This window comes from Silurus aristotelis (genome assembly GCF_946808225.1).
Source record: "Silurus aristotelis genome assembly, chromosome: 2".
NCBI classification, from domain to species: Eukaryota; Metazoa; Chordata; class Actinopteri; order Siluriformes; family Siluridae; genus Silurus; species Silurus aristotelis.
Window position 1 is genome coordinate 16,577,763 of NC_139575.1, and position 16,678 is coordinate 16,594,440.

Sequence of the window (16,678 nt, forward strand, 5' to 3'; positions counted from 1 at the left end):
ATCCTCCTCCATTCTGTAATCAGAAGAGTTATTTGTGCAGGAAATGGAGTGGAACTTTTTCATTGACTGGTTTTGAAGTCTTCCAGTTTGAAAGCTTAATATATTGTTTTTTTTATTTTATTTAAAAAACAGATGAGGATGATTAGGAGATAAAAAGGTAAATGTGGATGTGATGTCTGGCAGTCATCAGAATTCAATCATCTGCAGAAGCTCCCTTCCAAGGGCCCTTGCTCCCGAAAGATTGCCCTACTTTCACTGCTGTTCACATCAAATAGTTTAGAAGTAACGTTCATCTTGAGGATAAAGGAGCACACTAAAAGACAATTGGAAACTTTTAGGAAAAACTCTCAAGGACAGGCTTTATGGCTGATTTAAAAATGATGGTCTATAAAGGGGTTTGAATGGATTCAGGTTGTTTAGAGAGGTTCCTGTGTGGTCCACTGTCTTCAATCATTGCAGCTGTTGAAAAGGCAGACATGCTACAGCTTCTCTTTTGTACTCATTGTCTCTCTTGCTGTCTCTTATGTGTAACATAACAAATGAACAGGTGGACATAGGCATTTGCACAATTTCAGCGCAGTAATATTTATTGGAAATATCTAAACTCGTTGGTGATGGCCCTCTCCCTCTCACACACACACTACTCTATCTCCAACACCTCTTTCTCACAGATATACACACTACTCTATCCCCAACACCTCTCCCTCATACACACACACACACACACACACACACACACACACACACACACACACTACTCTATCCCCAACACCTCTACCTCGCAGATATACACACTACTCTATCCCAAACACCTCTCACACACAAACACACACTCTCTTTACTCTATCCCCAACACTTCTCTCTCACAGATTCACACTCTACTCTATCCCCAACACTTCTCCCTCATAGATACACACCCTACTCTATCACAAACACCTCTCCCTCTCACACACACACTACTCTATCTCCAACACCTCTTTCTCACAGATATACACACTACTCTATCCCCAACACCTCTCCCTCATACACACACACACACACACACACACACACACACACACACACACACTACTCTATCCCCAACACCTCTTCCTCACAGATATACACACTACTCTATCCCCAACACCTCTCCCTCATACACACACACACACATCTATCCCAAACACCTCTCCCTCACACACACACACACATCTATCCCAAACACCTCTCCCTCACAAATATACACACTACTCTATCCCCAACACCTCTCCCTCATATACACACACACACACACACACACACACACACACACACACACACACACACACACACACACACACACACACTACTCTATCCCCAACACCTCTCCCTCACAGATATACACACACTACTCTATCCCAAACACCTCTCACACACACACACTCTCTCTACCCTATCCCTAGACAGACAGACAGACAGACACACACACACACACACACACACACACACACACACACACACACACACACACACACACACACACTACTCTATCCCCAACACCTCTCCCTCACACACACACACACACACACACACACACACACACACACACACACACTACTCTATCCCCAACACCTCTCCCTCACACACACACACACACACACACACACACACACACACACTACTCTATCCCCAACAATTCTCCCTCACAGATACACACACTACTCTATCCCCACAACACTAATTTCCATCTCAAAACAGGTCCTATTAGCTCCTTAAATGGCCTCATTCAAGCTCTTTTCTCTGAACCCCAACACTAACCCTCTCCCTCACAGACACACACACACACACACACACACACACACACACACACACACACACACACACACACACACACACACACACACACAGACACACACACACTAGTCTATCCCCAACACCTCTCCCTCACAGATACACACACACTCTACTCTATCCCAAAAACCTTTCCCTCACAGATACACACACACACACTCACACACTCACACACACACACACACGCTACTCTATCCCCAACAATTCTCCCTCACAGATACACACACTACTCTATCCCCACAACACTAATTTCCATCCCAAAACAGGTCCTATTAGCTCCTAAAATGACCTCATTCAAGCTCTTTTCTCTGAACCCCAACACTAACCCCATATGTCACCTCAATCCTCTAAGCACTGGCACTAACTACATCACATGCAATTTCTCAAAACCCTTTTTTTCTTGTCATGTTGTGTAATATAAAACTGACTGCTATGACACCACTGTCATCAGTCCTTCCTCTATCTTGAATTTTCTAAAAAGGTCATGCCATGACATGTCAATCTTCTATTAAGTCAGAGTTCATCAAACTTGAAATGCAGAACATCTTTGCATTAAGCTTCCATTTCCAGTTTCCAGCATTCACATGCATATGAATGGAATGGAATAAAAAGTGTGAGAACCTGCTTTACACCCATAAAGGGCATCCACCATTAGTGTACTTTTAACCTTAGCAAACTGTAATGAAGAAAACAATATTTCCTGCTTCTTGTAAAATGTCGACATTGGTGTGTTGAAAAGAGAGCATCATGATTAAAAGTAAAGTGAAAGGTGGGATGAAGAGGTCCCACCCCACCACACCCCCTTCCTCAAACCCCTAACTATAAAGAGATTCTGTCCCTGACAATGAAGAACTGACTGTGTGAGCTGATACGGGCCGAGATAAACTCTTACTGACTGCAGTCATTGTTACAGGGCAGACGTCTCTTATGCAGCTCCCACTGTAAGTTTTGAAGCCACGCCCTCATCAGGCAAGGAGATCAGAGGGCAGCATCATTACATAAAAATGTGACAAGGAAAGAATTCTTTGCAGATGAATGAAGGCATAGTGGAAGCGCTTCAAGGCAAGCATGTATTTGGATGAATGAGAGGAGATTTCACTCTTTCTGCATGTTTCCAAACACGTGGCACCTTTTGTTTAAACTGAATTGCAGAAGAAGAAGCAGTAAAGCTGTAGATGAACTAATTAAACATAAGGATTATGTTGGATGTTTCAATCATTATAATTAAAATGGCTTTGTTTTTTGTTTTTTGCAAATTACACAAGCTAGAAGCATGCGATGAATATGAACCTGGAGAAAAAGTAAGTAAGATGAAAAAGTTTAATAGATGTCGATGATTGGACTGTGCTTCAGTACTCAACTAACCAGAATAAAGGCTTGTATTGTAATTTTCCATTTTCAGTATAACACTAAGCTAGGATACAATTATTTTCTGTTTTGTACAAACCCTGTGGCGTATTTGTAGTTAATTGTTTCTATTTATCCAGAATTTTGTCACCTTGTTGTGGCCGTTTAAAGCGGCATAGGTGCAGGTATCCAGGTAACTCCTCTTTAGCAGTGTAGCTTTGCACGTCACCCCCCTCTCCTGATTACTCTAATGGCCTCAATGATATTGATACAGGGGCTTCCTGCAGTTCACTACTTTGTTTGCCCTTCTTGTTTTTCATCGCCTGTTTGTAAAAGGCCACTCCATCACACTGCTGCCGGTATTGTTTTCATCCATTCCAGTGCCATCACATTTTCCACTCACAACCCTTCACCTGTTCATGATCTTTTCTACTCATTCAAGTCTCCTCCATAAACCCACACATCTGGTTTCATCTGGAGAAAATGCGTGCGTTAGTACAATGCAATTTGTGAAAGACCCTCAATTAGATTCCTGGTTAACAAAACTTTGAGTAGCCTAATGTGTTTATCTGTCTGTCTGCTATTTCTGTTATTACCCCTTTTGAACTCCTCTTGAATTGTCTTGTGCAATTAATGATAATGCAGCGACTCTTGTTTTACTGTAGGCTTTGATAGGAATAACAGTTTGTACATCCATCTGTGTCTGAACGATGGCATGGGTTAGACTTTACTCCTGGCTTGATATAGGTTGTACGGTTCCGTTGCTTGAGTTTATACGAACAGTAGCAGAAATGAATTACTTTTATATAATGTTCTTTTTGGGTTCATTTATTTTTGAATATAACAGTATTTGTTGAATTCTTGATTTTATTTTTTTTATTTTTAGTGCATTTTTAGTGCATTATTATTTAAGTTCTTTATTTTTAGCGCAGTAACATAAACAGCTATACTTATTACCAAACAGAGATAGTAACATTCTTATCTGCTGTACAATTTTATAGAATTTATTTTCCCCCCCATTTTTTTCATTCTAGAATATGTACATGATGCAAACAAACTACAAATGAATGAATAAATAAATACATTAATACATACATACATACATGCATGCATAAATAAAAAGGGAATGAATAATAATTTCCTGAGGGGGGACAGATATGTTTTATAATTCTACTACCTTAATAAAAGTTGTTCATTGTATGTAATCAGGATGTAGTAGATCCTGTAGGAAAAAGCATACTAATTTCCAATATGTAATAGGGTGAAGTGTGCAAGGGAATTTATATTAATATTTCTTATTAAAAAATTAAAGGACATTTTGTCCTATACTTCCACAAAGGCTGGGCAAAATTGCCTTTCATATTCAGCCCACTTAGTCCAAAATATAATTTCTCTGAAGCTGTAGGAAGAAAGTAATTTTTTTCCATTATATACAATATCCATTCAAACTTGTTTTGCTAAATAAATGTTAATCAGATCGGTTGGTGTTTTTTGTTTTTTTTCTTTATTATTAATCTGAATAATCTTTTTATAATGACAGGGCATTGACAATAGTGCTAGTTTCAAGACAACAGCACCTAACATCTTATCATTTCTGTAGTAACTACTGATTCTTAAGGACTTGTATGGCAGATACTTCACTTAATTGGATTTCACGACATGCATTTGATATTTACATAAAGCTTCAGAGATGATTATTTCATGTTTTTGGAATGACTCTCCATTGTGGTCAGAGGTATTTTCCAAAACAGGAAGTCTTCTCTTCAGGACAGCAGACTTTGTGCTTTTCAGTTTCTTGGAAGCATGACAAGCCATGTTCAGTTTGTCTTACTAATGTAAATACAGAGCAGAAAAAAAAAAAATGAGAGGCCGGCTTTCAAAAAAATAAGAACTTACTTTTTTGTGTGGATGTAATGTTAACCAAATAAAAAAAAGTACCACATGTTTATCTTTGATTTATAAATGGTAGGTGTTGGCAGTTGCTTTGTGTCAGGCCACATAAAACCAGACAGCCCTCAATTACTTTCTTATAATAGCATGCCCAGCCTTGTTTTATTCATCACGTGCCTACTGTTAAGTGTTTAAAATCTCGGTTTTTATTTAGCAATTATGTGTTTATTGCACAAAACATTTCCATGTTTTTCTTAGAGCTGCACCTGAGTTTCCAGTTCTTTGACTGCACTGACAGAGGCGGTATATCGTCAGTGTAGTCAGTGTATGAGAGCTTTCAAAGATAAAAGTCAGTGATGTTCATCAGATATGTAAATAATTCTTGCTTTCCCTAAAGATTTGAAAGGCTTCAAAATGTATGCTTTGTCATACATAACTACTTCTATAAATGCCTTTATGATATGTGAATAATAATTGGGGAAACCTGAAGGACGAGTCTTTCTGTACTGCTGAATGTAGAGAATGTGTGGGAAAGCGAGAGATGCAGTGTTTTGAAATGGAAACTTGTCATAGTGTTGAATGCATGTAGTCCATCATAAAATAATAAAAACAAAGCAGCATTATTCTTATTAATAATAGACTGGTGTAGAATCACTCATCAGGCTGCAGAGTATATCACCTGTTAATCGTTCTATAGTCGTCTAAAAATACACGACAGATGATTCATTCCTAAATGTATGATTGTGTGCTGGGATGCTGCTGACTCCCTGATGCAGTTTTGGGGTGAGGTACAGGTGTGGATGTTTAAACCGAACAATTTGTCACACGGTTGTGAAAGAATGTTTGGTAATGTTCGAGCTGTTGTATGGATTTATGAATTCTAGTCCGATTCTCATGTTCAAATGCCGATGCTTCTGTTCTGTTTTGTCCGTATAAATGATTTATGATCCTAATCAAAACATGTGAACCAGCTTCATGTTCAGAGGGGAAGTGCTGTAAAAACACAAGAGAATTATTCACACTCATTCAGAAAGCGTAGCGCTTTTCCTTTTTTTTTTTTTTTTTTTTTTTTTAGTGGTTTTTCATTTAAGCCGAAACCATCTTTTTTGAGTAGCTTTCAATTACGGGACACACTTCAGTTAGCTGTTTGATGAACAGGAACATGAGTAGCCTGTTTGATGGACAGGTGAGCTGGCTTTTGGCAGTGGGTCAGAAATACTCAGTGCTGCTCATCAAAGGCAGGCAGAGGGGCATATTTACACAGCTGAGAGTCTTGGCACCTTGAACACTCATTCACGGGTATAAAAGAGCAGGTGTGATAAAGGGGAATTAGGAAACCAGTCAACTCACATGTTACGAATAAATTATACTTGGTTTCAAAAATGTGTATATTATTTTCTATAATATAATTAGATAGCTCACTTATGTTTGTTTCATGATCATTAAACATGTAACGAATCGTTTTCTCTCTCTCTCTCTCTCTCTCTCTCTCTCTCTCTCTCTCTCTCTCTCTCTCTCTCTCTCTCTCTCTCTCTCTCTCTCTCTCTCTCTCTCTCTCTCTCTCTCTCTCTCTCTCCTGTCCCTCATCCACATACGTTCCCTCAAATGGTTTAATCTGTTTCTTTGTGTCAATTCTTTCTCCTTCCCAATTCTTTATTTGCATGAATGCTATCAATCATACTAATGCTATAGCCAGTAAGACAGGTAAATATGCAAACCCTCTCGACTGCTTTTTTCTTTTTCCTTTTCTTTCTATTAACTCCTTTTCTGTCACATTCTGTCTTTTTTTGTGGGGCGCTTTCGCCTTTCTCTACCTAGTTACAGATCTTTGACAGTTCACCAAATTTCTTTTTACTTCTTCCTCTCTCTTGATGTCTGTCTTTCTCTTTCATTTACTCTTTTTTTCACACTCTTTTTCTCTCTGTCTCTTGCTCATTCTCTCTCTCTCTCTCTCTCTCTCTTCCTCTCCCTCACCATCACTGTCTCTTATATGGTCTCAGCGTGGGGCAGATGGATTCTGGAAGTCAGTGGCGCGTGTCGTGCCCAGAAATGCAGCAGAAGTGAGGATACTGAACCCGTATTTTATTCAGGAGGCAGCGTTTCAGTTCATCGGTCTGCCACGCAACAATGGCCACATGGGTCGAGGGGTGAGGGAAGGCTATTTTTTTAAGATCATGTCATTCATTTAGATTTGATTTTATTAGTATTGAAAGAATCCAATATAGGCAAACATTCCTCAATTTAAAGACTGTGCTATGCATCAGTCTGTATTCAAAGACAAAAGAATGCATGGATAAGCAGCATTAATTTGTAAGTAATTGAGATCTTTTTTTTTTTTCTTTTTTTTTACAAAAAAAATCTGCATTGCTTTTTTTTCTGCAGTTTAAAACTCAAAAATTAAACAATCGAAAAAATTTAAGAGATGAATCCAGTGTTTAATCAAATGTTTGTGTATGTTTTTAAGAATATTCCGACATTGGGGACAGTGGCGATCACGATGGCACTGCATAACTGTGATGAGGTGGCAGTGGCTGGATTCGGCTATGACCTAAACAACCCTCATTCACCGCTGCATTACTACGAGAAGCTCAAGATGTCTGCTATCAAAGATGTAATGCACTCCACACTTTTTTCTCTCTGCTTGTGTGTGTGTGTGTGTGTGTGTGTGTGTGTGTGTGTGTGTGTGTGTGTGTGTGTGTGTGTGTGTGTGTGTGTGTGTGTGTGTGTGTGTGTGTTAATGAGACTATGACTGCATTCCACAGTTAGGTCACAGCAGCAGTCAATGCTGAGTCACAATCCAGTGACCCATCAGTCTGCAGAGACATGGCCGCTCCTCCACCTCCACCTCCACACATTTATTATTGAGAGAATCATTGTTTCAAAGCTGTCAATCATGTGTGTGTGTGGAAGAGCTATGTGCACATACACAGTGAACATTTGGTGCCCAATGAAAATTTTAACTTTGATAACCAGTGTGATTAAACACACAATATTCATGATGTGTAGGTAATACCACTTTCATCTACTTTTTTCGCTTGAAACATTTAACATGTTCAACGAGTTCATGGCAATTTGTGTTATTACTAAAGTGCAGTTTTGTGCTTCTCTTTCGCTTATTTTGTGCAGTACTTTGGCATCACTCTCAGATTTGAGTAGATAGTGAGAGGTATAACTGTAATAAAGCACCAATCTCCCACACTGCACTTCCTGAATTGATCCTCTGTCACGTGTGCCATCTTTCAAGCTTTTATCCATAAAAGCATTATAATCACAACATATAAAATGCAGATTTATAGCTCTTTCCTTTCGCCTTTTTTACAGTTCTTAAAGTATTTACTGTAGACCATATACAGTCGATATAAAAAGTCTACGCACCTTTATGGGAAAAAAAACCCTAATATTTCATAATTGAGAATAAATTATTAAAAAAAGTATTAAAGTACAAAGTATTAGTTTGGGGGTACATCATTTCCAAAGATTTTTCCAATGATCTGCATTTTTCTATAATGGAACAGCAAAATGTGTCCAACTCTATCTAAATTCACTTTTACTGTTACTGTAGATGTTGTTTCACCTGCCTTTTCTGTAATCTGCTTGTAAGTGCTTTTCCCACCGAGGAGGTAACTCTACACGTCATTGTCCTGTAATGTGTTTTTGTAATGTCTCTCGTGTCCAGCATTAAAAGCCTGCAGAGCACAAAGAGAGCCGGTCATATTGTCTCCGCTGTTTCCCAGCTCCAGTAACATGTTTACTTTAGACAGAGCGATCAGTTTTCCCATTGTTTACGTGTATACATTCAGTACACACTCATTTCAATAAAGCTGACTGACCTGACGGCAGAGCCGAGTGAACAGAGAAGCATATTAGACTATAGCATTTGCAACACTGTTGGGCCTGAATGTTAATTTCTCTCTCTTTCTTTTTCTCCCTTTGTCTCTGCAGTCATGGACACACAACATATCAAAAGAAAAGGAGTTTCTGCAGAAGTTGGTGGCTGCTGGTGTGATTCAGGATTTGACCAATGGGATTTAAAAGTCTCTTGCACACCTGCACAAAAATGATAATGCCTTTACTGACTTACTTCTAGCTAGCACCTGAGTGTGCGGAACTCACGTATTCGCTCAGCGGATATTTCAGCACGGATACTGACAGTCCAGCCAGTGCAACTCTTGAGGCTACAGTCAGCACACTAGTATGTAAGACACAAAAAGACTTACTTTTACTATATCAATCTTTCAGAATCTCCCGGTTTTATACATACATACATATATATATATATATATATATATATATATATATATATATATATATATATATATATATATATATATATACATATACATATAATTATTATAATTTTCTTTTTTTTTTTTTTTTTAATGCAAAATGACTGTCATTGTTTTTAATTAGTTTTTCCACATATTAGTAGCTGTGTTAAGCAATGACGGCTGCAGGGACCACAAAACACCAGTAAAACAGACTGTCTGAAGTTATGCATACAACAAAAAAAAAGGTCCCATATCCTATATATAGTATTTTATCTACATAAACAGAAATTCGTTTTCAACTTTGTGCTAAAAAGTGTTACATTTTCTGGTGAAATGGATTACAAGGATTTAAAGAAAAGTCAATAGTGAATGTTAATTTGTAATGTTATTGACTTTGATGACTAGACTAGGTACAGAATTAGCAAATAGATTACCAAGTTGGAATGGGTGGGGCCAACATGCTGTAGACTGAATGGGTGGAGGCTGACCAACTGTAAATGGTGAGTATATTTAAATAAATCTTTGATTGGAATAAAGCTAAAAAGATAAACGGGCAGTTTAGTTTCTAGAAATCAGTTGGATGGACTGTGGTAAGAGTGTTGAAACTTGAATTATATTGTCCTCTTTTACATTAAGTGATGTTCAGTTTGTTGAATAGGGCCATTTTAAAACTTCTTTAAAAAACATGCACTTTGTTATGTGGTGGGCTAAGCTCATTAAATAGTGTAAATACAAAACAAGGTTACACAAAAACCTGCATTGTACTGATTGAAAATGGGGTTGTTGTAGTAGAGAAACACAACATATTCTGTTCACACTTAACCGTCCCTGCAGCCATCCATATGTGTACACAAAAGGGTGTCCGTGTTTTTTTTTAATTTTTTTTTTTATTACCATTTATTTATGGATGCAATGTTTAAGTTGGATTCTTTGATTCACACTGTCATGTGTTGTACTTCCATCCAATACGGAGCTTTAATGGTGTTCACCTCAGTATCGGGCTGCTTTCTCTGCAGTCTTAAGTGTTACAGCGCAGATGATCAGGACTTTTTTGTGGAAATCACTGCATTTCTCTCACTTCAGCCTGTGATTCTGTCTGGTGCAGTATATGGAAAAATTACAATAAAAGTATTAAGAATTTGTTACCTTTTTGTCTGAAGTGTGTGTGTGTGTGTGTACTGTGCAAATGTTTTGGCAGTTTTTGAACAACTGCTGTAATTTGAGAAAAAGTGTTAATATGGAAAGAAAATGAATAGAATCCAAATCAGTGTGCAAGTGTACATAGAAGAATTGCTACAGTTTTGCAGGCAAAGTGTGTCATACCATATATTTTAATTTAATTTGGATTTTTCCCCTCTTGATTTTCTTTCTATTCTGGTCATTGATAAAAAAAGATATATATTTCAGTTTCTGAAAGCTTTTTTACTTTACGGCATTCTTTCTCTCACACCTGCATAAAACAGCACAGTACTGTTTATAATGCGTGTGTGTGTGTGTGTGTGTGTGTGTGTGTGTGTGTGTGTGTGTGTGTATGTGTATGTGGTAGGTTTAGTCTTACTCAAAAACTCAAATACCCACTCACTGGTCAGGCTTTCATAAACGTGGTGAATGGCTGTTATTGACGTGAGACACACATACAGAGTCTGTGTGTTTATTTATATATATATATAAAATATAATATAATATGCGCTTTCAAAAATGTGGAGTGTTTGGTTAAACATTTTAATTCAATCACATAAATCCAATTGCAGTATAATGTAATGCCATATAACATAATTATTTAGCTGATTGAATAACTGAATACTTCTTCAGGTGGTAGCAAAGCTTTATATAAAAGCTTTATAAAAGCATTACCAATATTGCTATATGGGGCAAGTATCAGAATGGCTGCATTTTAAGTGCAATATAGGTGCTGCCTTACTAAAAATTAGAGTAAGAACAGCAGCTTTGAGGATGGATTTCGACTGTAGTTAATGTCAACAGTCTGCTACACTGACTCAGGACTACAATTTGCTTCTGATCACCATCCCTCTACCTCAACATTGTTTGGCTGTAATAAATGGACATTCGGTGCAACCCAGATGAGGATGGGTTTTCTCTTGAGTGTGTGACAGATTGTCAGAAATGTCCAGAGTTGTAATGTAAAGGACACTGCATTTTGTTAAGTTTTATTATTGATACCTTTTATATGAGTGTAAGTCAAATGAAAACTGTACATTCATTTCAGAGTTACAGAAGTAACATTAGCCTGCATTAAACCTGATCTACTTCTGTTGCTCCTATTTGCAAGAAATTATATATACATACATATATATATATATATATACACACACACACACATTAATGCATATGCACATAGATTAATTTATCATCATGCTAAATGCTTGTCTAGATCAGTCATTTTCAACCTTTTTTGAGCCGCGGCACATTTTTTACACTTACAAAATTCTGGGGCACAACACCAACCAAAATGACACTCTAACACAGTACAAAAAAACATATAGTTAATAATATAGTTTCTAAATGTATTTATACTCACTTAATGTGAAACCTGGGCCTGTTTCTATGAACACAAAATGGACATCCTGGCAGGAATGGTAGAAAGACACACACAAAGCTCTTCCTCAACAGCTCTCATTCTCTCTCTATTTTTCGCTTTTATCGCAGTCAAGCTTGAGAGGCTCAGCTCACATAGATATGTGGTTGAAAACGGGAGCAATGTCAAAATAGCTTTGTTGGCCAGAATGGGGAACTCATTGGAAACAGATAGCCAAAAACTGTCCAAAGGAAGATCAGCAAAGTTTAGCTTTAAACCACGATCTTGTTTCAGTTCAATGAGTTCCTCTTGCTCCTTTAAAGTCATGTCCTTTCCAGCAACGGATGCTGAGCTGTATGGGTCCCTAACCCAGTCAAGGCATTCTGTGAAGGCTGAAGAGAAATAAAATGACAACTTCTCCTCGAGAGTTTTCAAATGTGTGCCAATCACCTCGCACATTACAGCAGTGTTGCCATCATGACGTTTCTCGGTGAGCGGGAACATCTCAAGGTTGCCACGCTGCACATGTTGTTGCCAAAGCTGCACCTTTAAACGGAATCCGTTCATTTTATCAGTGCTTGTAAGCAGGTTTTCATTTCGGCCTTGCATCCGTGTGTTCAGTTCATTCAGATGATGAAATATATCAGCCAGGTATGCCAGCTTTGTACACCACTCATCACTTGCAAGCAGCTTTGAGTAATCTGACCTCTCGTTTGTCAGAAATACTTAAGTTCCTCTCGCAGCTCATACACACGGGCCAGCACTTTGCCGCGCGACAGCCACCGGACTAATTATTAGATGATATTAGATAATTTCCCGCGGCACACCTGACGATCTATCACGGCACACTAGTGTGTCGCGGCACACTGGTTGAAAATCACTGGTCTAGATCATCACACAGCATCACTATGTTCAGCAGGATCTGGTACATGCTCATGTGTATGTGTTGTGTATGGCAGTGTTATCTGGTTATGTATGAAGGGAAGTCAATCAGGTTTAATGCAGTAGAAACCCAGGCTAATGTTACTTCTGTAATGCTGAATTGAATGTACAGTTTCCTAATTTAATGTGTACACACACACACACACACACACACACACACACACACACACACACACACACACACACACACACATTAATTTAGCATCATGTGTGTTAATGAATGTATGTGTGTGTTATACATACATACATTCATACATATATATAAACTCCCTCGAGCTGTAAGCTACAGCCCTTGAAGCTCCAATGCGATGCTAATCAACTTTAAAGCCCAAACGTGTCTTGGCTGATAGACAAGACACGTAATGGGGTAATGGGAAAATTATCTTGCTGAATTATTCCTTTAACTGCATCCTGAATCATATTATTCAATGGATTATTTAAAGTAACTGTGTACTGTAACATGCACAGGTGTTGGTTAAACCCAGGGGTGTGTGATGTCGGGATATGAAATTGTAAAACAATCTGTTGGTTTGGTGTGAACATAAATCCCAAGGGTGAGAATGTACACCACGCAACGCCGCTGTTTCCACATGCCTCTTCTTCCCCTTTAGTTCGCCATGCTCTGTAGCTGATGAAACCTTTAATGTGCCCAGAGTGTCATCTGCAGTAAATAACATACTGATATAGAAAGTGGTGTGAGATCAGAGACAGTTGAAGTATGGACACAACAAGCAGGTGGATCCTATTTCAGAACAGAGCCTTGACCTGAGTGCACGCTGAGTGTGTGTGTGTGTGTGTGTGTGTGTGTGTGTGTGTGTGTGTGTGTGTGTGTGTGTGTGTGTGTGTGTGTGTGTGTGTGTGTGTGTGTGTGTGTGAGGGAGGAGTGAGAGGTGTGTAGTTTTATGATTGATTTAGCCACTGAGCTGTGACAACCCATTTACAACCGATAAAAAACTGAATTCAGTACATTTCATTTAGAAATTGTGATTTTAGGCATTTTATACTCGTACATGGACCCATCATTCTATATTCAGTGGAAAATTTATTTTCTTTTTAGTATTCATTTTTCTCTGACATTTTTTGTAATTCTTCTCTTAAGTTCTATTTTATTCATCCACATTACAATAGAAGTTTTTGACATTTCTTTTGTCACACTCAGCACATCACATATCTTTATGAAGTAATGTCTTGATCAGTGGTCCTCAGCATGGCCCCCTGGTCTGTGACCTCTTGTTCCTTGTTGTTATAGTGCTGGCAAGCACAACTGACCAGTGTCAGTTATTATATTCCTATTCTTGATTATCAGCCACTTTAGATGGACTGTAATCCAAAGCACAATAACTGAATAATAATATTAAGTTGAACATGTTCTGGCAGAAATTTTACAAATAAAAAGCTCCCTGGCTGCAATACATAGAATGCATGTGTATATTAAGAAGAAGCTAAACTATATGATATATATATATATATATATATATATATATATATATATATATATATATATATATATATATATGTATGTTTACGTATATGTGTTTATTACAGAAAATGTGGAAATATATATAGAGGCAGGGGCTTGTCCATCAGCAGGTGTGTGTCCATGTAGGTGGCCAGTTAGCATCAAAGCATTCTGCTGTCGTTCTTTTGTTTTTCAGGAGCAGTTGGACTGGTTTTGGTCCACCGTGTCTTTCTATCTGCAGGCTTTATCTGGAGATTTGTTTGTGTCTGTGCAGAGTCACTGCTTGGTGCCTTGATTGCTCCTGACACAAAATATATGAAGGACCCTAACTGTAAAGAAAGGGCCACTGTTGTGTCCTTTGCCTGTGGCATTTCCATGAAACCGTGTTAGCTTAAAATTCATGTACATTAGTGCAACACAATTACTAGGTTTAAACAAACTGCTTTAATTTGTAGCATCCAGGAATCAACTCAAGACTAATTTTAGTGTTTTTGTTTGTTATATAACTATATACAGTGAGGAAAATAAGTATTTGAACACCCTGCTATTTTGCAAGTTCTCCCACTTAGAAATCATGGAGGGGTCTGAAATTGTGATCGTAGGTGCATGTCCACTGTGAGAGACATAATCTAAAAAAAAAAAATCCAGAAATCACAATATATGATTTTTAAACTATTTATTTGTATAATATAGATTTTTTTTTTCTCACAGTGGACATGCACCTACGATGACAATTTCAGACCCCTTGATGATTTCTATGTGGAAGAACTTGCAAAATAGCAGGGTGTTCAAATACTTATTTTCCTCACTGTATAATCCTCGATCAGTCTGTGGATCCTTGAACTAGCTTAGATCCTGGCTAGATATTAATGTCTTGTATTTTCCAATAATTTTAATATGAACTTGCATGTCCTCCTAATTTGAACTGATTCCAATTTAATTGGATTCAATCGTTTTTAGTGTGTCTAACACAAAGGAAAGGAAACTTTCTAATGTTTGCTATGTTAAAGGCAAGAGGAAGAACAGGAAGAAACCCTGAGAGGAACCAGACACAAAATGTTCTTCTCATGTTGATTAGTGAAGCTTAATAACGTTACTCAGCTCAGCAGTAAAACATAATTAAATAAGTAAATAAACAGCTGGAATATGCTGAAAATCTACAAGTGTTTGATGTCCACACATTTTACAGCGTGGATTGGAAACATCAGATGATCCAGCAAAGGCGAGCTGTCTTAGGCAGTAGAGGTGCTTCTCTAGGACAGTGTATACGATTGGTGATATGAAATGAAATGACCCGATAATTTTCACGACACTTCAAATATATTAGCGGGGATTCAGAGGAGGGGAATCGGGGTAACAAGGCAAGAAGGCAGAGTGAAGCAGACTTCTTGGAGAACGTCCCAGAAGGTATTGAGAGCTTACAAAAAAAAAAGTCACATGAACTTCACATGAATGAATTACATGAAAAAAAATGTGTAAAATTACTTTTTTCATGTAGTTCATTCTTGTTAATATATGATCCAAATATTTTTGTATTTATTCATTATAAAAAATTTTATTTCATTAATATTTTTGTCCTTTATTCTCAGATGTGAGCACAAAATACATAAATAATTTGCATGACGACAGCTGTGTTCACTTGAATTTATATGCAAAAATCTGCTGAAATTCACTTTCACATATACACATATAATCCAAAATTACTCAAGTAATCATAATTATAAAAAAACAGCACTTATGTAAAGTATAGGATTTGTCTTGAAGGTTGAGAAAATGGAAATGGATTTGAGCTGCTTGATAACAGCAGATGGCACTGAATTACTTTATTCTGCTAGTAAGCAATGAAGGAAATTCAGTGTGGAAAATACTTTAGCTGCATCGGTCTTGCTTTATCGTTATTTTCTTAAATGTTAACTGTATTTTAAAGCGATACTGGAACACGGGATATGATCTGTGTGGATTCACAGAAATTTTATCTGAATAAATCAACTTTGGAATCTGTATTCCCTCTTTCAGGAATTCAGAGCGCAAGAGGCATCCTATACTAGTTTGGCCTTCTCTCCAGGATATCTGAACATTTGAACGAGGGAGACTGCAGGGAGTCTGCTGACCAGCACTGACCACCCACAAACACTTTAATTAGTTTGCATTAAATAAAAGTGCTGTTTCTTTAGGGGAAATCTTTTGATGCACATTCCATCAATAAATACTAATTAATTTGATGTAGATCGTTTATAAGCTAAACGATTCACTAGCAAAGCGTGCAACTAGGTTTGTATAAAAAACATTTCTAATGCATGTATGCTCTAATGCATAAGTTTGGCTCCTGGAGGAACCTGAGAATTTTTTTTTTTTCTAATAGACTAAACCAGCTATATTTAAAACACAGGCCAAGGTGGTCACATCATAGTCTGTCTGCCTATTAAG

General features: G+C 37.7%; 1 protein-coding gene across 6 annotated transcripts in view; it reads left to right on the forward strand.

The window, feature by feature from the left end:
• Positions 1-10,459, forward strand: part of st3gal3a (ST3 beta-galactoside alpha-2,3-sialyltransferase 3a) — a 63,318-nt gene extending 52,859 nt beyond the window's left edge. For 4 of the 6 annotated variants that reach the window (XM_083569843.1, XM_083569844.1, XM_083569842.1 and 1 more), the window contains 3 exons: positions 7,047-7,193; positions 7,511-7,657; positions 8,989-10,459. In XM_083569843.1, the coding sequence (XP_083425969.1) occupies positions 7,047-7,193; positions 7,511-7,657; positions 8,989-9,078 (384 nt within the window). In that variant the 3' untranslated portion in view covers positions 9,079-10,459. The remainder of the gene's footprint in view (positions 1-7,046; positions 7,194-7,510; positions 7,658-8,988) is intronic. The other 2 variants (XR_014538036.1, XR_014538037.1) reach the window with 1 other exon arrangement.
• The last annotated feature ends 6,219 nt before the right edge of the window (positions 10,460-16,678 follow it).